Here is a 24536-nt window from a genome sequence, read left to right on the forward strand (position 1 = left end):
GATGGTGTAAGCGAGAAGTCGCCGCAACCAACCGGAATGATGACACGTCGTCGTTTGTCGATGAGTGGTGGTCGCCTTGATGATGGAGCAGACGCTAGCGCCAAACCAGTTGTGAGCGAAGCTCCAGACACTGCGCCGCGCAGACGTTCATTGCGCACCGAAACCGCTACAGTCAAATTCGCCGCAGCGCCACCGAATAACGAAGTGGATGAAACGAAGAAATCTAAAATTCGAATGCAGCCGAGTAGAATACCAGTGCGCGCTTCAAGCAGCAAATTGGCAACAAGTATGAAAACAAAGATTGCCACGCGCGTTTCTACTTCGTCGCTTGCGTTGGCGCCAAGGACGGTTGAATCCAATTCGAGCAGCGGCAGCGGTAGTTCGGGCACCGAAGAGACGATGAGAACCTTAGGCGCAGCTATGTTGCGTAGACGCGCACTGGCTACCAAAATGACGCGTATCAACTTGGCGCAACGCACCAAAGGCAACCCGATGCCGATGGAGTTGGCGAAGCCGGCGCGCGTACGTACACCTGTTAAAAATGTGCCATCAGTTTCGAAATTGCGTCCGAGGAAACCTTAGGAGCTACCTACTTACCTACTTATATACATACATATATTTTTATAGTATTGTCGTTGAAAACTATGTAGTCCTTTGTCATTATATATGTATACTACATAAGTTTTAGGCTAATTATTACTTTAGATTTGTGTGTATACATACATATTTCATTCTGATTTATTTTTTGGTACAAATTTATTAGCATCCGCTTGAGGCCTATACAAATTCGAATAATACATACATATTAGAAAATTCCAAATATTTTAGATGAACTTACCATGAATTTTAAAATTTCTTATCGATTATTATGCATTATAATGCTTTAGCTACCTATTAAATAAAATGAATTTCGAATTTATTAAAAAAATGTATATGGCGACGCTTTGTTCTTTTATTTATTGCGCAAAAATATATTAAGCGCTTAGATTGTGCATGGTTAAAGTTTATGGCCGAGCTTCGCCCCCTATACGTGGTGAACATCTTCGTATTGTTACGCAAATGAGGGACCTGCAGCCTTAACGGCAAATGTTTTTTTTATGAAACTTTTTTTTTATGACAAATAATAGTCTTATCATTCCTTACATTTGGAAATCTAGGAGAGTGGTCCCACTGGTAAAACCTGTGTGATTAGAAAAATAAGAGTCTTTTATGCAGACAACCCTCCGAACTGCAAAAGTGAAAACGCTTTAGGTCTTGCTACTCTTCACGTCCCATTTCAGCCCGGCTAAATATCCACGTAGCTTACGTTAAGTGCACAGTAAGTACCATAACATAGCACCAAGGTAACATACGGCGTTAATCGCAATTATCCCTGCGAGAGAACAGTCCTTGATATTGAAGCCTCCCTTTTACCACAGGTAATAAAGCTGTGGACTGCGCATCATACTTATGTGAATGTGGTCGAAATCGTCAGCAATTTTAGAAAAAAAATCATCTATCGAAACTCTTCTCCGGCCGGCAGTACTTTGGGCAAAGACAAAATAAATGTTTTGGCCAAATAAAAAGCGATTGGATCAGCCGGATTTTAGCTTTGCTACACTAACATGGTCGCCATGGACTTGCCAAAATACTGCACTGCGGACAGCCATGGAAAGCTTTCTGGTGCTCGCTGATGTCCTAAGACGACAACGCATCTTGAAGCTGAGTCGTTTCTCTAGAACATCAGAAGGCATCTAGATGAACCAACGCACGATATATACACATTAATTACTCAGCTAACATCTGGTTCCCTTTAGGTCTGACTTCGACGAACCCCACACGTTTTCCAGGCCTAACGTTCTGTACAGGGCTAATGGTCTAACTGAAGTCAGCAAGTCCACATATTTAGGCAGGCACGCAGCAAGGAATATCTATAAAGCGATTCAAAATATATAGAGCTTTCTTTCCATTTTATGTTCGTCAGTAAGTACATATGTATATTCTCAAAATTCCATTTCTTAAATCATTTTATAGGGCGGTCGCTGTGGTGTAGTAGTTAGCAGTGCGCGTTATTACTCCGTAGGGCCCAAGGCACATTAAACAGGTAGTATCAGTAGAGCAAAAACAACATTTGCGTGTATTTTGTTGTTGCTTCTGGTATCGAAAGTGTCAACAACTGTTCTGAATTTTTTCTTCTAAATCAAAGCGTGCCATGTGAAATACAAAAAATTATAAAAAATAAAAAATTGAAATCGGAAAAAATAAAAATTGATGCAACTTTCTTTCCTAGTAAATTTATTTGCTTCTCGAAGCATTGATCCATCCTTTGCAATGCCCAGTAATCAGCGGTCGTGCTGCCGAGTTGGGCGAACGTTCCAAAAGCTGCTATTCAATCGCTTGTTTTGTATGGAAAAAGGTTTCACAAGGTTTTTCGTGAGAAAAAATTAAAAATATTTGACATTTTCGAGACCAAATAATTTGAAAATAAATCAAATCAGCTGCTCTACTGATACTACCTGTTCAATGTACCTTGGTAGGGCCTGGGTTGAAGCTCTAGTCAAAGCAACATCGCAAAAAAATGTAGAAAAAAGGTTTTTTTCCTGACAGTGGTCGCCCATCGGCAGACAATGGCAAACCACCGAGTGTATTTCTGCCATGAAAAACAGCTTCTCATAAAAATACAATCGCCGTTCGGAGTCAACGCTTGAAAACATCAAGGCGCATGCCTCAAATCGGAGGAGAAGGCTCGGTTAAACACTGTAAGCGCCAATCTATTATTCGATGGCTGAGTGGAAGATCGACCTATCTCGGCAGCCAGTTCGAAAACGCTCTATCTCAAAAAACTTTTCAAGAACGCCCTATTTCAGAACTCGTTTCAAAAACGCCCTATCTCAGCTGCCGATTCAAAAACGCCCTATATCAGCACATTTTCAATACATTTTGAAGTGAGATAGGGCGTTTTTGAACCGAATTTTGAGATAGGGTGTTTTTCAATTAAATTATGAAATAGGGCGTTCTTGAAAAGTTTTTTGAGATAGAGCGTTTTCGAACTGGCTGCCGAGATAGGTCGATCTTCCACTCAGCCATCGTATTATTATTATTAAATCATTTTATAACTATGATGGAAGTGGGTTTGCAGTGGGGGGAATATAAAAACTACTTATGTATGAGTAAATATCTTAGGGGTTTTCGCAGAGAAGTATTTAGACTATGACTTGCCGGAAAGAAGGGTGTGAATGAACCATTAAACGACCGATCCAAATCCTTGACAGAAAGCTAAAGTGAGGACCAAATATCGAGGAGTGAGTGAGGAAGGTATCGGTTGCCTTTACTGCTGTAAAAGCGCTATTGGGAAGAGATATGATCCCTCCTATAAGGTTATGTTCTGGCTGTACGAAGCCACCATTAAACCTATTGTGCTGAATGGGGCCACTGTCTGGTGGAACTCACTAGAAAGGTTCACACTAGCCAAGCGGCTGGCACGGGTGCAAAGGGTTGGAATTAGTCGGGGAATTTCGAACCACTCCAACGCTAGCTCTAGACATTATATTAGTAGACAGTGCAGCAAAGCTTATGTGATCCACTCTGCCACCAGGCTGAAGTATGCTTGATTCTCTCTCTCTCCCCTGAGTATAGGCACTCGGTTATATTAGGGAAATCCAACTTCATACCCATCCACGGTATAGTATCTGAAGCAAAGGACCGGTGAATTTTTTCAAGCACGTGTCGAAGCTTGATGTCAGAGTTGGAGGAGGTGTCTTTTTTGAGGAACTATTCTTAGATAATAGCTTTAAGTCATAGGATTTCTATAGCGCAGTCGATCAGTTGCGCACTTGTGTAATACCGTTTAAAGAGGTATAGATCTACTCTAACAGCCAAGCGGCGATCAAAGCTCTGGGATCGCTGATGTTTAGATCAAAATTACTCTGTGATTGCCTGATCTCTATCTCTCTCTCTCTCCTTCTCCCTCTATCTCTCTCCCTCTCTCTCTCCCCTCTCTCTCTGATCTCGAAACGATTCAAGTCAGAAGATGGTTCAGTACAAAAAAAATTACCCTAAGAGGAACAAGCTTGATTTAAATAGTTCAAGTATTAACACGCTCTGGGATTTTGGGTTAACAAACTGGCAGCAGAATTGGGGAAATGTGAAGTGGCTGTTCAACCAATCGGAACCGATTATTGATTGGAGTAGAATTTGAACAGTTTGGCAGATCCGGCACTTCTTATTCAAAAGATGCCGATACCGCTGGTGCAGCAAAATAACTAAGTGCCTTCTGTATCGAGGCCATTTTCTCCGGGGAAAGTTTATGAAGCAGCTAACGCAAGAAACTGCGTCATATGGATAGCTATCAACATTTTTGTGGGGTTTCGGGGGCCTGCAGGTAGGAAAAACTAATCTATAGATATTATTTGAGACACAATTAACAACCACTAAATCTTTCGTCGGCAAGGTTAACCACAACTCATTACCAACTTACAAAGTTTGGGCTGCCTTGTAAGACCTGCCTTACCCTTTCAAGATCCATGTTTTCGAAATAGACAAACATATACGTACAGATTGTTGCCCTAATATGGAATAACCCTATCTAAACTTTTGTCTTTACATACAGAGTAGTTACAAGCAAAAGTTTATAAAAACTAAAGTTCTTAATTTGGAAATTTCTTCAAAAGCCTAGGTTTCAATAAACACCTAAACTAATTTATAGATTTAGTATTGCTTTTTAAAATTTATTAGGACTTTAGTGAGTAATCTATCGACCTTTGTTTAAAGCAAAATTTTTGAAAGAAAATCAGTAGTGCTCTATTAAGGTAGCGATATGTATGTAGGTTCAGTATATGAACAAGCCTCATCAAAATTCGACTAACTACTCCTTACATTCCCATAGAAGCCACATCAAACTCTTTTTCTCTACCGAAACGGTACGTCCCTCTGTCCTACCGACCCTCTGTAAACTCCCCTATTGGTAAACTCAAAATAAATGCAACAACAACAAAACTAGCATTGTATCTTATCTTCGTACGCGTTGACATATCTTCGACTTAAGTACAACTGAGTTTAATTACGCCAATATGTCGTTCGAAATTAATTCATAGTTTATCAAAACCTTCCATCTGTTCTTCACATCTATATAAGGCACCAACTTTGTTACAGTGGGACACATGCTACTTTGTGAGTGTTTGTTTCAGAGTGCAAATATGAAGCTCACAGCTGTGCTGTGTTTTGTAACTTTAGTCTACGTAGCCAATGCAATATCAGGGTTTGGACCACCTATCGGTATTGTCGACGAACCAGAATCACCTCTAACTCCACCAGTACTGCACGTTGAACCAGAATATATATTTGCGGAAGAACCAGCGCCTGTACATGAAATTGCCAAGCACCCGCAGGATGGTGACATTCCAAAGCCTAAATACCCTGCAATGCGGAACTGAATTGTGAAATGTTAAGCGAGAAATGAGCAAATCAATAAAAAAAATCTATATATAAAATCATAACAAAGTGTGTATATTAGGGCTGTGCGATTATTCGATTACTCGACCAAGTTGGTTAATCAATTATTCGGTTAATCAATTACTCGAGTAATCAAGATTTTTATTACTCAAAACGATGATTAATCGAGTTACTTGAAATATGATTACTCAAAAAAATAATTTTGCTCGTTAAAAGAGTTTCCTTTGGAAAATGCTTATTTTCTTTTTTACATTCTGTATATGAAAAAATTTTTCGTTTTAATTTTTGAAAACAGAAACGTTGATTTCAAAGTATTAAGGAACTTCCCCGCAAACATATTCTGAGCGTTCAGAATATATGAGTCCGAAGGGAGTCCTAGGTAGGTAAGAAATATGAGTTTCAAAAACCAAAATTTTTTTACTCTTATATGAATTTTTTAGGACTCATATATGATCCAAGTTATGAGCCAGCACCTTGTGCCAATATAAAAACAATAAAGATTTGAAATTTTTATCCAAACTTGTTTATACAGAAATTGAAAATAATTAGAAAACAATAAATGAACAAAATTCAGCTGTAGCTGCATGCATGTTGGAATGTGTATATGCACGTAAGTATGTATGCATGTTATTTGAAAGGAATTTTCGCTGAATGCTTTTGCAAATAAAGTGCGTTCAATAAGACTCAAAGAACAACCTAAAATAAGAGTCCGAATTTAGTAATTTATGAGGCTGATTAGAGGCTCGAAAAGAGTCTGAAATGATTCATATATGAGGCCAATAATTGTTTTAAAAGAGTCCAAAATGAGCCGTATATTAGGCCTATAAGAGTCCAATTTGACTCATATTGAGGCTCATTTGTTGTATGAATTTAAGCTCATATAAGTCGACCTTCGGAGAAAGGGAAACACCCTCATATCGGACTCTTAAATGAGCTCATTATGAGCATAATGGCTCCGAAATAGGACTCCTTAAAGACTCATTTATGACTCCAAATGTTCGCTGGGTTTAACTACTTTATACATATGTAAAGAGTTGAAATGTTGTTTACTCATTTTACTCGAAATGTTGATTAATCATAAAGCAAATTACTCAAATATTTTTGTTTTTGGTTAATCAAAAATCTTGATTACTCGAGTAACTGAACTTTTGAGTAATCATAATTTCCAATTAATCGAACAATTGAGTTATTTACTTTATGATTAATTAAAATTTTGAGTAATCAATTAATCGCACAGCCCTAGTGTATATGTATATATGTATGTCTGTATATGTCAGTATGACCAAATTTTGTTCCTCTTGTTCCTATGACTGTCGGTTTGGACCCTTACCTAAAAAGATTATCAGCTGTTTCCTTGTCTTTATCTTTTGTTCTCAGCCGCGTTTTGCTGTCTTCGTGTAAATATCTGTAAGTGTCCTACCATCGGAAAATATGGCAGTTAATCCTTTTAAGTTTTTCGTGAGCTTGTTATAAGATCAACCGCAAAAGTTCAATGTAGAGCTGAGTTCGTTCACTAATTTGTAGTTCTGAATACTCGATTATGACAGTCGATAGCGTCGCCATCCGAGATAGATGAATGCAACCACGATTCGTACACATAAAACAACTGCTTCGAGGTTGGGGGTTTAGGTTAAGAAACCTTTAAGCTTTCGCAGTTCCTTTGTTTAGTGGTAGTAAACCACTAGTCTTTTGATTCTCTATCTGCCCGCTTGCGTGCTTGTGACATCGGTTTGTCCACAATACCTGGAATGCTATCAATGAATTTAATTGTCTTGACATCTGTCTGATATAATTCACTGAGCTCATTGTGTAATGCACTTGTTAAGTGGGTGTAAGGTCGGGTTTGAGTTTAATGTTTGACCCATTGAGGTGGTTTACTTCCTGACGGAAGGCTTAACCTACGAAGTTTCAAGATAGGCAAAGTTTCGGTTAATTCCTATGGGAGGACTGCAGCTAAAGTCTGTTGTTGTAGCAGCATACAAGTTCCCCAAAGAATTTTTGGGGAGTGTTGCTGGAGCGACAGTCCTTGGCCAAATATAAATCTGGGTCGTTCCGCTTACGTAGATCCGACTGTCGTTGGAAACGAGCTAAGGCCTGTCGACGTCATCAGTTTTCACGAACTGCGGCACGTTGAGTGCTGTGAAGTTTTTCTTCTTTTTCCTTCTTCCTTCTGTTTCTTTTTTTATTTTCTATTTTAGCTATAGATTGTCCGGCATAGATGGGCGGGAGCCAATGTTATTTACAGTTTTTTCGAGCACGCTAATTCTGAATTTACACTAGGCATTAAGTGGCAAAAAAATTGTAATGACCAAGTTGGGCATTTAATTATTATTAGGTTCATTTACACATGGCATTTTTTAAATGGCACCAATTTTTTGTAATGTTACTGTCTATTTGAGACGGTTTCGCCCCGTTAGTGTCCCTTTATCGATTCATCGAATGTACCCTTGCTATCTGATCCTTCTGTACAGTAAACATTATTATGTAAACATAGTATACATGGTAGCTTATGCAAAGTATAACATCGGGCATAGCAATTAAAAATCAAAGCCAAAACACTTCTACCATTGTGGTAGTAAACATAATTTGTCAACTCAAACGCACCAAAACAAAACCAGTCATCGGGGACTGCGCTGCAAAGTAAAGTTAGAGTTAAGAAATCTAATGCGCGAAACTTGCGATTAATACATACGTATGTACATTAGGGCGGCCCTTAAAAAATCAATTGAACGATTTTTTCAGTCTCAACCCCTCAATCGGTAATACCATGGCCCCAGATATTAGATATAAATTTTGGTCACGATTGGAGACGGTTAAGGCGAGGTACGCGAGGCAAAGTTCCGACTTCTCTATGGAGACTCAACAACTTAATATTAGTTTTTTTTTCTTCTAATGCCACCGTGCGATACGCCTTAACCATTTCCAATCGGGACCAAAATTTATATGTGATATCTTAGACTATAGTAGCATCGACGTAGGGGTTGAGGCTTGGGAAATGTGATATGAAAATTTGCTTCCTTCATTTAAGGACCACCCTGGTGCACATATAAGTTTGTACATCTGTAATTAAACTTCGTTTCTAATAAACGAGTAAATCTGTTTGTGCTATTGGAAGTAGTAAAGTAAACAACAAGATAACATACTCATTTTCGTTATTTCTGCTTCCGTCAAAGCAGGAGTCTGATGTATTGTAAAACGATTTTCCAAGATATGGCGGAAATACCGAAAGATAACATATTAGAAACAACCCCAGAGATAGACAAGAGACGAAAATAAAGTTTAAGATTTTGTTTGCCTTAAAATAACATTTTATTTGTTATTTTTTATTAGATACAAACAACATGCTTATATATAATTTAAAAAAAAGAGTACTAGCTGCCAGGGCTTTGGACTAAAAATAAGTTTTTGATTTCATCGCATTCAAGAAAACTTGAGAGTATATCCGTCGTCATAAACAAAAAATACAAGAAAAATAAATAATACAAAAAAAAAATACTTTTTAATATACAAGGCTTTTAAAATTGGACTAAAAAGTAGAAAGTAATAATTCTCAATCCCATAGAATTTGTTTTGATAAGTTTTGATAATGAAATTTTAGCAAAAGTCATTATAAACAATTTATGAGATTGAAAATGAAAAGCGTGGGGCGCATGCAATACAAAGCATTAGATTTAATTGACAATAGTCAAACTACAGAACATAGACCTAATATTTCTCCATATATCCACATACATACATATACATATATTACCCTTCATATCAATTGTGGTCTATTACATGCGCCCTACGCTTTTCATTTTCAATCTTATAAATTGTTTATAATGACTTTTGCTAAAATTTCAAAATGAGAAGTTATCAAAACAAATTCTATGGGACTGAAAATTATTATTTTATACTTTTTAGTCCATTTATAAAAGCGTTGTATATTAAAAAGTTTTTTTTTATATTATTTATTTTCTAATTTTTTGTCTTGTCTGTATAACATTTTGCAATAGATATTAAAATAATTCAATGATATTAATAGAATGATGCACACACATGCATATTTATGTAGAGCACCAATTAATTTCATTTAAAGCACTGATAGGCACTGCCTTGCCCGCGGACAAAGCTCATTTAAGCTTTCTATACATTTTGTATAGGCGCGAGCAGAGTAAAAGCTCTCTCTGCCCAACGCTGATTTAAAGAAATGGTGTGTCGTCTATTTCCGCTGTAGCGTACGTAGTGCATAGGTCGACATCTACCTCTCAACTGTAGAGGTAGATGTCGCCCTATGCACTAGACCTTTTTATAGGAACTTTGAAAAGCAAAGGTTTTATGGCTACAAATGGTTTCGGACACACAACATTGCAAGTTGATAAAAGCGTTGTAATTATTTTTCTTAGTGAACTCAATGTTAGTAATCAAGCAGTTAGAAATCTTATTTCGATTTTCCTTGCAATCAAGTACATATATCATGCACCGAGGATTATACTGAAGCCCCATACCAAGGGGTCAGTGAAGCGTTATTGTGTGGATGTATTTCTTTCTTGATAAATCCGAGTGGAATGGTATAGTTTGATATTTTTTTGTTATTATTTTGGTGTAATAACTTTATATATTATGTGAAAAAAGCCAAAAAGTTTATACGATAAAAATTATAGCGGCTATTTCAGTAATCACAACTTACTAAGCTTAGCTTAGTAAAAAAAAAGACATTGATCCAGTCGGCATAGCATTGAAAATTGACGATTACTGCGTCTGCTTCGCCATTTCTGAAGAAGTACAGCCAGCCGCATATTTATACTTACGAAATCCAGAAGAAAAACTATCAGTGCGTATACGTAACTTGTCACAAACTACATTTGCGTTTTTTGTCATATACCTACTTGTGAGTGTAGGAGCGACAGCCCAACTTGCAAAACATGAGAAATAGGTAACAATCGTCAATGGCAACAAATTGGCGATTTGCGTGGTGACAAATTGGCAACAAAGTTTCCTTGATGTCATTTTAGGAATATATTATCCCCAACTCTGATGGCTTTGCGTCAACAGGCATCTGGTCCAAAGGCATCTGATTCATGCCAAAGATGTGATGGAAAAAAGGTAGCGTTATAGCGAGATAAATAATTAATTTCGATTTTACATTCTAATTTTTTATTCACAAAAAAATGCTATACATAGTTCCAAGTAATAAACATCGTCTCAAACATTGCCTGTAGCAATAATAAGGCGTTAAAAAAACGACTCCTTTAGGCAAAACGAAAACGCCTCAACCAGGACGTTTTGTTGCCGAGGTCGACTGGATTTCTTATTACAAAAGTTGCCTGGGTGGTAAATATGTATGTATGTATGTAGAAGTGAAAGCTTGTAAGTATGCATGCACAAATGCACGTATGCACAAACATACTAGTATTTTCAGAGGTTGGAAAGCTTTGTTTTTTTAGCTTTTGTTGAAATTACCATCTGCGCATTGGGGTAATCTTTTTCCATATCTAAATTTTAAAAGTATTTTATTTAAAACAGGATTTCGGTAAACTACATATTTCACAAATATAGTTTTTACTTAATGATGTATGTAAAGCTCCAGTAGGGATTTTTTTGTGTTTTTTTTTCAATTTTCCACATTGGACCTCATAAGTAAAATATTCTTATTTAATAATGTTTAATGTTTTATAATTAATATTTAGCTATATAAAAGCAGAAATATAGCGAAATTTGACAAAACAGCTGTGTGCCTATACCAAAAAGAAAATTTTAGTTACGATATAAGAGTGTAATGTCGAAAATTACATTTTTAGACAGAATTTGACGCTTGATTGTCTGATGAGGAGATATGGCTATTTGCAAAATGGCAGATATAACTCCTACCATTGTTGTTTTTCTATAAAAATTTATCATTAAAATGCTCTCAAGATCAAACAGTACTGTACAGTGTAGTCAATCTGGCACGATTTAATAGGGAGCATACCAAAAAATCTAGCGGCTCTAGAAAATATGCCAATCGATTCAGAAAAATATCCTGAATAACACGCATAAGAAGTATCAAAAAATATTTGTTTCCATATTTTCAAAAGATATTATCGGTTAGTAAAATTTTATAGTTAAATACGCATCATACAAAAAATTTCGATCACCCTAATGTATGTACATACAAATGGGCAAGCCCTAGCGATTCTATAATTTTTTCTAGTCAGACAAAAATTTTAATTAAAAATTTTTTTAAAGTTTAAAGGAAGATTTAAAGCAGTTCTTATGAAAACAAAATGTATCAAAAAAGTAAAGGTTGGATTAACTTTAAAATAATTCTACATATGGACATATATGTTCGTTCATGACGTTGCATTGCAGACGTTTCTCTTTTTGACGATAAGAAAATTGATTTTTTTTAAGATATATTGCTTAAGACTAATGCTGAATTTCCACTACGCATTAAATGGCAAAAATGACAAATGACAAAGTTGGGCATTAAAAAATAATTGTGTCATAAAATAAAAAAAAATAAACATTAAGTTCATTTCCACATGACATTTTTTTAAATGGCATACATTTTTTGTTATTTCAATGCCTAGTGGAAATTTGGCATAATACTATACAGAGCTTTGATGCAAGAAGTAAGAGGGACAAAACAGATTTCGCAAATAAGTACGAAATTAATATATGCGCACACATATATTGTACAATGCCATTTTTGATAGAAAATGCGAGAATTTGAATTTCCTGCATTTTTTCCTATTTGGTTGACTATTTCTCGGATTTGCCCATATGTATTTTGGCGATATACCTACATAGATATGCTACTGCTTTTGACTTTATTGTTTGCGTTGAAAAAGATAGAACTTTCATCTTCTCGAATTGAAATGACGATTCGTACTTGTAAAACAGTAAAAAAAAAACCACATACACTTCAGTTTCCTTTTGCACAGTTTCAGATTCGTTACGCTTGTATGCCAGTTAGATTGTGGCTTAAAGGCTTTTACATTTGCCAGGAGTGCGACGGTGCGTATGAGTGATGTGAAATCAAAGTTGCTCACATAACACAGACCGCACTACCTACATATGTACGTATGTTTGTAAGTAAGTAAATGCGAACATAGGCAAGAAAATGTTTGCATATACATATGTAGGTGGAATTGCATATGAAATCGAATAAATTTTAAAGTTCCTTAAGCTTCTGCGCATTATTTTGAGAGCACATTCGAATGTACGGATATGTGAATAAGAATAGATTTTCTGAAAATTCCTAAACAAGAAAAGCGGGTAGGTATTGATGGGAAAAAGAGATTTATTAGATTTGTTTTTAACTCTATAAAATTTATTTGCTTTAAAAAGTACCGTCATTTACGTCATTACCGTCAACAAAAAAAAAAAAATTGTCAAAAATCAACGGTATTTTCTAGCCACTTAAAACTTGCTTTTTATTATCCTAAAATTGAATGGGCTACAAAACTGCATACCAGAAAATTGTCTAAAAATTCTGAATAAAAAGTTTAAAAATTTGGTGAAAATTTGTCAAATTTTTATAATTTTTGTATAAAGTTTGAAAAGGGGATATATATGGTGTTTGTTGTATAGTTAGCCAGGCTTTTATATAAAAAAAATATTAAACAAAAAATAAACCATGGAAGAATAGCCAAAAGTCTTCAAAGTAAGGCGAGTCTATTCTAATGACCGCCAATGTATGTACCTATATTAGGGCAGTTCAATTTTTTTTGACTATGCGCTTATAGCATAGGAGGATCTAGGCGTAATTCTAAGCAAATTTGCCCAAGAAACCCTGGGTCTAAATTCAATTTGTAGTTTGCCAAATTGCGAAAATAGGTTTCGTAGTAAATGTGAAAATTTTCACTTTTGCGCCCTCTGGCGGAAGTTAAGAAAAAGATAAGTACAGAAATGGATTCCTTCCTTTATAGCATGTTTTTGTACAAAATTTAGTCACTTTTTCGCAATTTAGCCAACTCCAAATTGATTTTAGACTCATGGTTTCTTCAGAAAATTTTCTTAATGTAGATACATACATATGTATATTTTTTTTTAAATATTCAAAAATATTTTTAATTACGTGTAGTATACATTTCAATGATTTATTTATGCGGTTGTAAATTTTCAAAATAGGATAATGAGATTCGGCGGTGGACAGGTAAGCTGGTTAGTCGAAGTTTAGAGTCCTTTAATCAGGCTTTAAACTCTAAAATATATATTGTATGTGGGTCGAGCCAATATAAAGGTATAAGTTAATAAAATTTTACTAAATAAATCGAAGACATCAATATTTTTTACCTGTCCGATTCAAGCTTAAATAATTGTTGCTGCATGAAGCAGTAAGTTAGCTACTGTTAGTGTGATCAATGTAAAACTATCCTCTTTAGTAAGTATTAGGTTTAAAGAGCTTTATAAAATGACTTTTTCATATATTTTTCAGTTTATAAACCTTTCTAAAGCTACTTTATTTTTTATGAATAAGACCATTAGTTTTCAATGAATTTAAGAGTATATTTCGAAACTAAGTTCTTATAAAATTTAACGACGCAAGTTTGAAACAATCAAATTAGTACGCCGCGGCGTAGCAAACTTTATGCAGCACTTTGTTGGTGCGATAGGTAAGTGGTATAAACTAGTCTCAGTCTATAACCGCAGCGCCAGCCAATGCAACCGAAACCTTGCACAATGTATGTAGGTATGTATATAGCAACTTCGCTGTCATTATAACTTTGCGCCATCAACAGTTGACCTCTTCCAAGCATTGACAATTATGCATTCCATTGATGGCATCGCTAAATATGCAGTCTAGCAGGTGGCTGTTGCCGCATTCGCCATTGTTGTCGACTAATTGGATCCGCCGTGAAAATGACAAGAAATTGTTCTAAACTAGTTAGTGAAATTATTTAATAACTTAAGTTTTCATACTCGTAATGCTGCACGACGACAGCGCTGCTAGGTGTCACATTAGCGACCACAATTTTCGTGGCTTACTAGTTGTGTAGGCAGGCGGCGGCGGCGGATGCATACATAATAACGCGAAGATTATTATGAGGTTGCTAAAACAAAATTTATTTATATGTCAATTATTTTGCACTAAACTGTGCCTGTATTTAGGAGTGTGTTTATTAATTATACCTACCGAAGACCAATTTCAAGCGATATTCGTTAGCTGCCAATTTGGCACACGGAAATAACGTTGAAATAGACAATTGAAAATGTCAAAATTTCTTAGCAATTTTCCGTTGCGTTGAATAGTCAAAGTGGCGATAATTGAAAAAGTTGTCCGTACTACGCTTGCCGGTACTCTGCGTTCGCTTCTGCAGCGCTTTTATGATTGGACGTACGTTAAGTGACATTTCAATTAATTAGCAAATACCAAAGTGTGCGCTTTTAAAGCGTAGCATATTTGAGTGTAGAAAGCACATACTTACAATTAGTTGCACTATAAGTTGGTAAGGAATGGGTGAAGGCCATGGAATTCCAACATTGACAGCCAGAATTTTTACAAAAATTAAATACGTGTATAGTATATTCGCTGACTTCAAATTCATTGTCTTTCTTGGCTCATTGCTTGGGCAAAGACAAGTCTCTAACTTTTGTGTACGTATGTCGTTCGCTATGTGACAACCTTGCCCTCATACATATGTACATACGTATAGTTGAGCCAACTATGAAGTTTATTTCCTCACCATTATTTTGGTGAACCAAAATGACTGCAGGCAAGTAGTGAAAAGTGCAATCAATCGATATTGACCAAATGAAAGTCAATCTTGCTAGTGGGTGGCAAAAGCTTGACTCGCATATCAGCAAATATTTACTTGGATTATCAAGTGGACGATAGTTGTGCTAGAGTTTGCTGAAATTTTGTATATGCATGGATATAAATTTAAAATTTATTATCCTGATTTGTCTACCTCTTCTTCATACACTAACATTCTATATTTCAATTTTTGTTAGAATGTTCATATAGTCGGCCATATCGTAGTATACGCAGGTGTTTCAAAAGTCTTACTACTCCGGTATGTTGTTGAAGTGTTAAGCCAAAGCGCTTCTGGTGACCTCATCTATCCATCTATCATTGGGGATATTGGGGTCGAGTCTGAGCAGGTTGCTGTTGAGTCGGTTACAGTATACAGACCGGGAGTTATGGTAGGTGGTGACCGACTCCCTATAAATGCCGGTGATCGCTCGTCGGTACGTCGTCGTTGTATAGGTACCCTGTCGCTGTCAGGAGTGCGGCGTTCTGACAAGTCTGTAGCTTCGTCCACTGCATCCAACTAGTCCCCGGCGATCAAACGTCAGTCGTCAACGTATGAGATCAGGGAAGCTCCCGCAGGTGGCTGGGAGAGCTTCGAGATGTAGAAGTTGAACAGTAGGGGGAAAGGACACCACCTTATGGAATCCCTTGTTTCATTCTTCTAGGTTTGGAGGTTTGATATCGGAAGATTACTGATGACTGTCGACCACTGGAAGAGAGGAAGCCCCAATGTCTTCTAGTAGCGTTGAATGCCAGGACTGTTCTCTCACATTCTGTTACCTGTGCCGCTGTATTCTTACCAATGACCGAGAGTGCGTGGATTTATATGTTACAATCCACTATACCAAAGCACTGTAGAGTAATATCGGCCTGTCTATTGCTATGTACCGAAAATGCCGTAGACCGGGGGAAAGGCTACACGCGGCGTTCCTAAAAATGTTCACCCTATCTCCAACATTGCTCCTCCAAAGTAGGCTGCAGTCCAATATCATTCAAAAGTACATCGTCGTGTGGTGTCTTTAAAGTTTGATCGGTGTTGCCAAGCATAGGGGGTCTCCACGTATTCTTGGACCTTTCTGGTAAAAGGTACCGCATTCATCTTTCTACTTTTATCCATAGCTGCGCAGATTACATTATTTATAGGTACTTTCCCGTACCTAACTACTCTAACAATGCCATCTTCGTATGCCACGAGCGTGGGTACTTTCCCTTCGAACTCCTTCAGTTACTGGTTTACAACCAGTAACCATCGAAGTAGTGAAAGAACACCCCCTTGTTGGCTGCCTCTAGTTGGTTGCTTGGTTAGCGTTGCTTCATTCCATTCCGATCTAATTTCTTTACTCCTCGAGCCCATGGCGGGTTCTATGTTAAGTGTTTCTATGCTATTAAAGATAGCATCCCTTGCGTATTCTCCGTATACAAGAGCCTTTTCTATAATTACTACTAGCGAGTGAATCGGCGACTCTTTGAATCAATTTTAGTAAACGCGTGCTGCACCTTAGACGGAGCGCCTGATGTTGTCGAGTCTCTGAGGGTTAGATTTACCTGCGTTCCTTCCTCCACATACATGCAAATAAGCGCCCTGAAAAAAATTGTTTTCATCCAAGGTATTAAGAGGTGACTTGCTTTTTGAAGCATGTGTGTGCAACCCGGCAAATGAGTGTTGAGTACAGCTGTTAAGGATTCCTTGCTACAACCGATCCAATACCGTTGCCTTTGCACTAACTTGGGCAATTTAAGGCATCTAGCCCTGTGTGCTATAGTGATCCTAGCTAAATATCTGTTCTACCAGAGTTTCTTTGTTCTACGCTTGGTGTGTCCTATTTAGGTTATGTTGAGTTGAAAAATTTCATACCCCTTTGCCTTTATTTGAAAATCGCTTAATTTTTGCGCAATACGTCATATATTATATTGAGATGCACTATCATAAAATTGCTGGCTTTAGCCAAACTCGGTGTTCCTAAAATAATAGTTGCTGAAATGCGAAAAAAACACCCAGAAGTAATCGCTATTAAGTATTTCTATTGGTTTTTGGAAAGAGAGAAAAAAGTTACAAGATAGGTATTAAATAGAATACAAAATTGTCTTATGATTGATTTTTGTCTTTCGAATGACTGTGTGTTTCAACTTTTTAAGCTACTAAACTTGTTCTGTGTAGGCATATTTCCGAGATGTACGCATGATATTGCCACACAGAAGACAGCTTACAGCTTAAGCTTCACGCCATTTTTTCCAAAGGGTAGGAGTACAATGTTAAACGAAAACTGACACTGAAGATGGCACAAAGACGAAACCGGTTTGTCTACAAAACCAAACTTGAAAAGAGATGACGGAAGAGCGATCCGCAATACATTATAATTGATTTTATTTGATCGAATTATTGTTAAGTATACGGTTTACTAAATATTTTTTTTAAGTAATTGCGCATACATTTTGATTGGCTTATATTTCTGATATTATTCTTGAAAAATATATATCTACATTACAACAGACCGATTTTAAAATGTTTTATTAAAACACATTTTTTTAATCAAAAACTATATGTCACATATTACTGCATCGCTTTAAGCGAAACAGCAAACTACAATCAGCCTTGAACTAGCTGGAGGAGATTCCACATTTTTTACATACATAGGCACATACCCACACATTTAATGTGTGCACACTGGTGTTATTGTCATAAAGTTTTCGCTCTCCCATGTCACTACAAATTTACATATATCGTATATTGATGTACATATGTACATAGGTATGTACATTCAGCGTTAAATTTTATAAATTTCAAATCCGCTTATTCAATTAAATAAATCAATTTTGTGCAGTTGAGCGCGAAAAATTTTGTAATAGATTTCGATGAATGGGTTAAGCTAAATAGAAATTAAAATTAAATCAGAATTTTCGATTTGAATTGAAAGAGATAATCTAACAGAATTATTATTGGTTGTGGAGAAAAAATGTGAATAGCAATTCAATTAACAATTGTTCCTCTGAATTTCTTAATAACTCCATAACCATATCGTCGTTTAAAGTACAAAACGAAATGCCAAACCGCGTACGTTTTCTGGCTAGTATATTTTTGGCAGCAAATGCCAGTTATGCAGTGTGGCGAAAATCTGTAGTTCTGAACTGGCGCACTTCTAGTAAATTTAGATCCAGTACTGGTTCGAGATAAATCTCTTTGCATGCAAAGAACTGGCGAATTTAACATGGCGATGTCCCCCGCTGCAATCCTTTTTCGATAGCTCCGAACTAGTTCTAAATTCTATAGATCCGAACCAGTTCTAAAATAGACAGATGAAAGAAAAAAGTATCATTATTTTCCAATCTTTTTGGTTCTTCGGTGTGTGTGTGTTTTCAATTTGAAATTAAATTTCGATGGCTGAGTGGAAGATCGACCTATCTCGGCAGCCAGTTCAAAAACGCCCTATCTCAAACGAAAATACATTGGAAATAAGCTGAGATAGGGCGTTTTTCAATCAAATTCTGAAGTAGGGCGTTCTTGAAAAGTTTTCTGAGATAGAGCTTTGTTCAAAAATTTTCTGGGATAGGGCGTTTTCGAACTGGCTGCCGAGATAGGTCGATCTTCCACTCAGCCATCGATTTGTTTGAATGCTTGTAAGAAATGTACGTTTACATACCTTTGGCTGTAGCTGAGTTTGCAGAGGTTCTCGATGTTATTGTCCAGACGGTCCCAAGATGTTAAAATGTCAACACAAATTTTGGTGTTTTATTATAAAGCTATGAAAAAAGCATCTGCGAAGTGCAGAATAGAAGCGTATTTGAACGAAAAATCCGCCAAACACATATCTATGTAAAGTAAACAAGCCCCCCGCTGCATCCCTTTTGCGATAGTTCCGAACTAGTTCTAAATTCGACAGATAGGATCTAATTTGTTCTCGATCCCTTTTTCTGTAGTTCCGAAACAGTTCTAAACTCGTCACGTTAGATATAGATTTCTACTGAAAAAAGTGAAAAAACTATATCTAGTTACTATCGGCCTAGTTCTTTTTGGGCCTTAAAGATCTAGTACGGAACTAGAAATTTAATTCACTAGTCCGCGGTTTCCCTGCAGGGATATGTACATATTATACTCGTAGATATTGCTTTGCTACTTAATCACTCATACGCCATGGTGGTCAGTGTATGCTCTGATATCCTTGAAAGATTGAATGGGAGCAAAAAAAGGAGCAAAGGAAAGGAGAAGGAAGCATTTCTCTGGTCAATTTCGAAGGAAACTAAATCCGTTCTGCATGTTTGTCTGCGATAAAAAATAAATATTATTTAAACTATTGCGAACGAATTGGCGTGGGGACTACATAAGTAAGAAATGTATGCAAATTGTATTGAATATGCGTCTGTCTACGAAAGGTAGACAAGTAAGGAGGTGAAATGCAACTAAAAATTTATGTCCAGTCGTTTATTGATCCATTAAAGTATAAGTTCCATTTTCAAATGATCGAACATATTAAGTCCAAATTTTAAATTGCCTAAAAGTAATACAGTTTTTTAAATTTCCAAACTATTATTCGTGGTTTTTAAATGACAAAAAATGTACATATGTTCAGTTTTAAATTGACCATAAAATAATGCCCAGCTTATAATTGACCAAAAATTTATGTCAAACTTCTTATAAAACGATAAATTCGAATTCAGTTATGAAATGATTGAAATTATTAAATTATGAAAGCTATGCCTGGTTGTTAATTGACTAAAAAAGCGTATCCATTCTTTTATGTAAGTTCCATTTATAAATGATCAAAAATTTTTCTCCAATTATTAACTTGCCAAAAATTCCTGGTGTTTAAATTTTTAAACTATTATTCCTGGTTTTTAGGTGACCGAAATGTATGCCTAGTTTTTAAAATGACCATAAACGAATATGAATCTTGAATTTGGGTACATTTTTTAATCAAACGAAAATTTGTTTCCAGTTTTCGAATAGCGAAAAATATGTCCAGGTTTTAATTGGCAATAAATTTATGTTAAGTTTTTCATTGACTAAAAATTGGTGTTTAGTTTTTAAACGACCAAAATATTTTCGAATAGTCATAAATTGACGTTTTTAATTTTTAATTTTCCAAAACTTTATGTCCAGCTTTTAAGAGACCAAAAATTTATCTACGTTCAGATTTCAATGTGACCATATGCAATTTTTTATTGACCGAAATTTTGTGTCACATTTTTTAATGAGTAAACATGTATCTTCAGATTTTACATAACCAAAAATTATGTATGGTTTTTAATTGGCCAAAAATGTACGTCAACATTTGTTTTCAGGTTTTAAATGTTTAAAAATTGTATTTCCTTTTTTTAAATGGCCAGAAATGAATTTACTTACAGTTTTTAAATTTTCAAAATATAACGGCAAGAGTTTATTAAATTTTTTTTTATTTACAAAAATATGTGTTCAGCTTTAATAACAACCAAAAATTTTATGTCCAATTTTTATATGGTCCAATATTAATGCTCCTACAGTTTTTAAAATCAGTTTATTCAGTTTCTAAATTACCAAAATTGTTTGCCAATTTCTTAAATTGCCGAAAACTTTTGTCTAGTTTTATTTACAGAACTCTTGTATATATTTATACACTTCTTCAATACCTCTACCTTCCATACCCCGCTTCAATCAACCCGCTGCGATATTTTTGAGTTGATTTGTGACGCTGATAAAAAAATACATATCTGCTGCTTGTCAATTAAATACCTCATAATAAGTACCAGAAATCTTAGATTGACAATAGGTAACCTGAAAAACATCTAATCCCTTAAAACAAAAACAAGCTACACATGCTCACGTCCACTTACAGAACGTCACCCTCTTCCACAATATGCAAATAGCTCAATTCCTTGCTTGAAAAAATATTTCCTTATTATTTTCTCTTCTCTCCATTGTTTTGGCATTTCCATTGTTGTAGGTGAAATACTAGTAACTCTTTTCACGAAAGCTATTTGCTTGTTTATTTGCTTTGGCTTTGCACTTGTTTCCTCTTGGCATTCAAAAGATTTCAAGCACAATGCGTTTGCGCACGAGTATGAATGCAAATAAGCGCAGGATCAAAAGCATGAAAACAAACCGGAACTACTACGCTGCTTCGTGTACGAATAGTAGTTGCTCAGATTTTTTTTTTTGATGTGCTTGTGTGTGAGTGTGTGTGTGAATGCTTGTTTACTTACCTTGTGTGTTGGCAGCTCTGCAAAAAGTCATATACATATGTACATATGTATGGGTAGTTAAAAAAAAAGAACTGCGTAGCCAAATACAGGTGCACTCAAATGCGAATTTACAAGCGGAACAAGCTTTGGCACAATACGGTATTGTTTTCGACGATGGCAAAAAAGAAACTATAGCAAGAAAACAGCAACAACTTTTGATTTTGTTTGTTTTTTTCTTCTTTTTATTCATTTTTGCTTTCTGATAGTTTTCTTTACCATTTGTTACACGTGCCGAGTGAAATTGTGTGAATTTTAATTGTCGGCAGTCATAGTAACTCAAAACAAATTACAATGCGTTTTAACAATGAAAAGAAATGCTGCATACATGTGTATGTATGTATGTGCGTACAATTCACTGCGTGCAATTGCATTGTTCAGTTTGACTTTTAGCTTTTCAATGCTTTATTTGTTGTAACTATTTTGCGCCTGGCTTTCAGTTGAGAATAAGGAAGCGTAGTGGTGATGGATAAGTTAAAGTGAAATTTAAGACTTGATTACTTAGCGAAGAATTACTACCATTGCCTAGTGGTTAGAGTTAGGTAGCAGCACTAGGAGTCCTTTAAATTTCAAAGAAAAATGCTTGTTCTAAAATATAATACTGCAATAAACCTACTTTACTAAAATTTTGTACATAGCTGAATGTGCACCGAAAATGCATTGAATATTGAAAGTGACAAAAATTTACTAAGATATTATTTCAATGAAAGAAAGTTTTTTATAAAAAAATCGGTGTTACTTTTCATGCATTTTAGTATAAACATTGTGCTTCATTCAATGAAATACGAGTACCCGTCAAATTTGTTTATTTATTTTTTAACACTCTTTAATTTATCACCCATAAATTAATATTTTATATAATTCAATTAAACCCCGTTCAAACTAAAATCTTATTTAGCCTCTTTCATCTGACACCTGTACTGTTATAAATATTTAAATTACATTATTATTTTAATTAAAGTTGAATTTAATGTTTTAAACAGGTGGCAACCCTCTTACGTGTAGTTTAGAAATAATGTTTTTCAACATCATTTCGATTGATACCAATATTGCAATAACTCATTTAACTCTTTAAATAACTTTAATATAATTTAATTTTTAAACAGGTGGCAATACTCTTCAAATAACTTAAAAAATGTCAAAATGTTCGAACCAAAGATTACTTAACACTCTTTCGGTCGACCCCATATATTTTAATTTTTCATATAAATTTCTTGTGTATAATTTATTAAATTCGACTTTTCAAACAGGTGCAAACTGTCTTCGAAATATTTCTAAACTAAAACCTTCTTAAACCTCTTTTGTGCGAAACCCATATTAAGATATATATTTCAATTAACTAATTGCTTATTTAAAATTGAATTTGACTTTTCAAATAAATATTTTCAAACTAAAACCCAAAGCACTTTCATCTGATACGCTTAATACATATTTCAAATACCGAATTTCCTTAATTCAAGTGGAATTTGACGTTTTTTAATTTTTTGAGTCTCCATAGAGGCATCTGACCTTTGACCCCTTCGGGATACGCCTTAAGCGTTTCCAATCGGGACAAAAATTTATAAGTGATATCCGTGACCGATAATTTGATTTTTTAAGGACCACCCTAATGTACATGCATCCATGGGTAAGAACTTACTGCATATTAAAAGCTATATATAATCGTCCATATGACCTCGTCACTTGATTTGCATTTTCAGTTCTTTGATAAATTTCCTTTCATTGTCTTGTCAATTGTCTTATCTGTAATTTTAATTTTTCAATTTTACCTGCTTCATGTGCAATCCATCACTGCAAAAATCATATCAACCAGTTTTCGGAATTGTCGTTGGTTAACAAGAAAATAATATTGATGTTCTTAATTGTTCGAAACAAAATTTTTTCTTCTTCTACATACATACATATGTATACAGTAGCGGCCAGATGAAGTTTACGCACACTGTATTTCTGAGAATAAAGTTGAATGTGGTATATGTATTTTAAATAAGCAAAAAAGCTGAAAATTAAATGCAAGACACCAAAAGAACCCAAACATACGAATTGTATAAAAAATTTTTTCGAATTAGTAAAACAGTACCAGGGTGACCGAGCTTTGCCCGGAGTGCATAAACTTTTTAAAGTTAAAAAAAAACTTAAAAAAAATATTTTGGAAATTAAAAAAAAAATAAAATTGAATCTCGTTATCTATTAAGTAAATTTCTTACTTCAAAATTTAGGTGGCATCCCTATTCCGAAATACGCTAGAATCAAAGGTATATATCTTGAGCGGATATGTCTACATAAACAACTGCTGATTGAAATTAACAAAATAAAAAATTTTATTACATAGAAACGTGGCAACCCTGATGGAAAATATTTTTTGGCCAAAGTTTTCAACAATACCTTTCATTTGATATCCATTTTGCGATGGTTTAGATAAATTGTGTAGAATCGTAGAACCTTACACTATTATCCTAAGCGATTACATTTTGCATTGTCTAAGAACCTCTTCCTGGTACCCATGAACAGTATTATTTTACCTCTTTCTAAATAAAAAATTAAATAAATATGTGATTCAAAATAAATGGCAACCCTATTAAAAATATTTTTGAATTAGGGATCTTTAAAATACCTTCAATTTGGTACCCATATAACTAATTTCGAATAGGTGGCTAGCTTATACGAGTCTTCTCGGAGGTAACCCTAGAATCCAACACATTATCTGTGTACAAAATTTCATCAAAATCGTTAGAGCCGTTTCCGAGAACCCTTTGGATATATGTATATTAGACTGCATTACCAAAAAAAGTTGCGGTTTTTCCGGCGGGATTACAAAATTTATTATATTTTAAGACGTTCACCAAAATATTTGGGAAAAATATTAAGATTTAAGTGGTAAATGGAGTGTTTTATGAATAAAAATAGTTTCGTAAATAAATTTTTGAAAAAAGTCCCCTCAGATGACAAAACAGATTAAGGTTAAAAAATCTGCATACAAATATTTTAAAATCTTTTCAACGGAATCGTAAGAATGAGATTTTTAATGCTGTTTTTTTACTTTTTTCAAAGATTGATTTAAGAAAAACTTGAATAACAGGGCCAAAACTATTCTGATTTAGACTTATGGGTTCTCGGTAGAGAGGTATTTTCACACTGTTTTTATTTCTGTCCAAAAAAAAATCTTTCGTATCGCATTTTT

General features: G+C 35.1%; 1 protein-coding gene across 1 annotated transcript in view; it reads left to right on the forward strand.

The window, feature by feature from the left end:
* LOC118743864 (condensin complex subunit 3) overlaps nucleotides 1-932 on the forward strand; it is a 6442-nt gene extending 5510 nt beyond the window's left edge. Inside the window, exon 15 of the mRNA XM_036476627.1 lies at nucleotides 2-932. Coding sequence (XP_036332520.1) covers nucleotides 2-582 — 581 coding nt within the window. The 3' untranslated portion in view covers nucleotides 583-932. The remainder of the gene's footprint in view (nucleotide 1) is intronic.
* The last annotated feature ends 23604 nt before the right edge of the window (nucleotides 933-24536 follow it).

The sequence above is a fragment of the Rhagoletis pomonella genome, unplaced genomic scaffold (genome assembly GCF_013731165.1).
Source record: "Rhagoletis pomonella isolate Grant_MI unplaced genomic scaffold, Rhpom_1.0 Rhpom_scaffold_00007, whole genome shotgun sequence".
Taxonomy (NCBI): Eukaryota; Metazoa; Arthropoda; class Insecta; order Diptera; family Tephritidae; genus Rhagoletis; species Rhagoletis pomonella.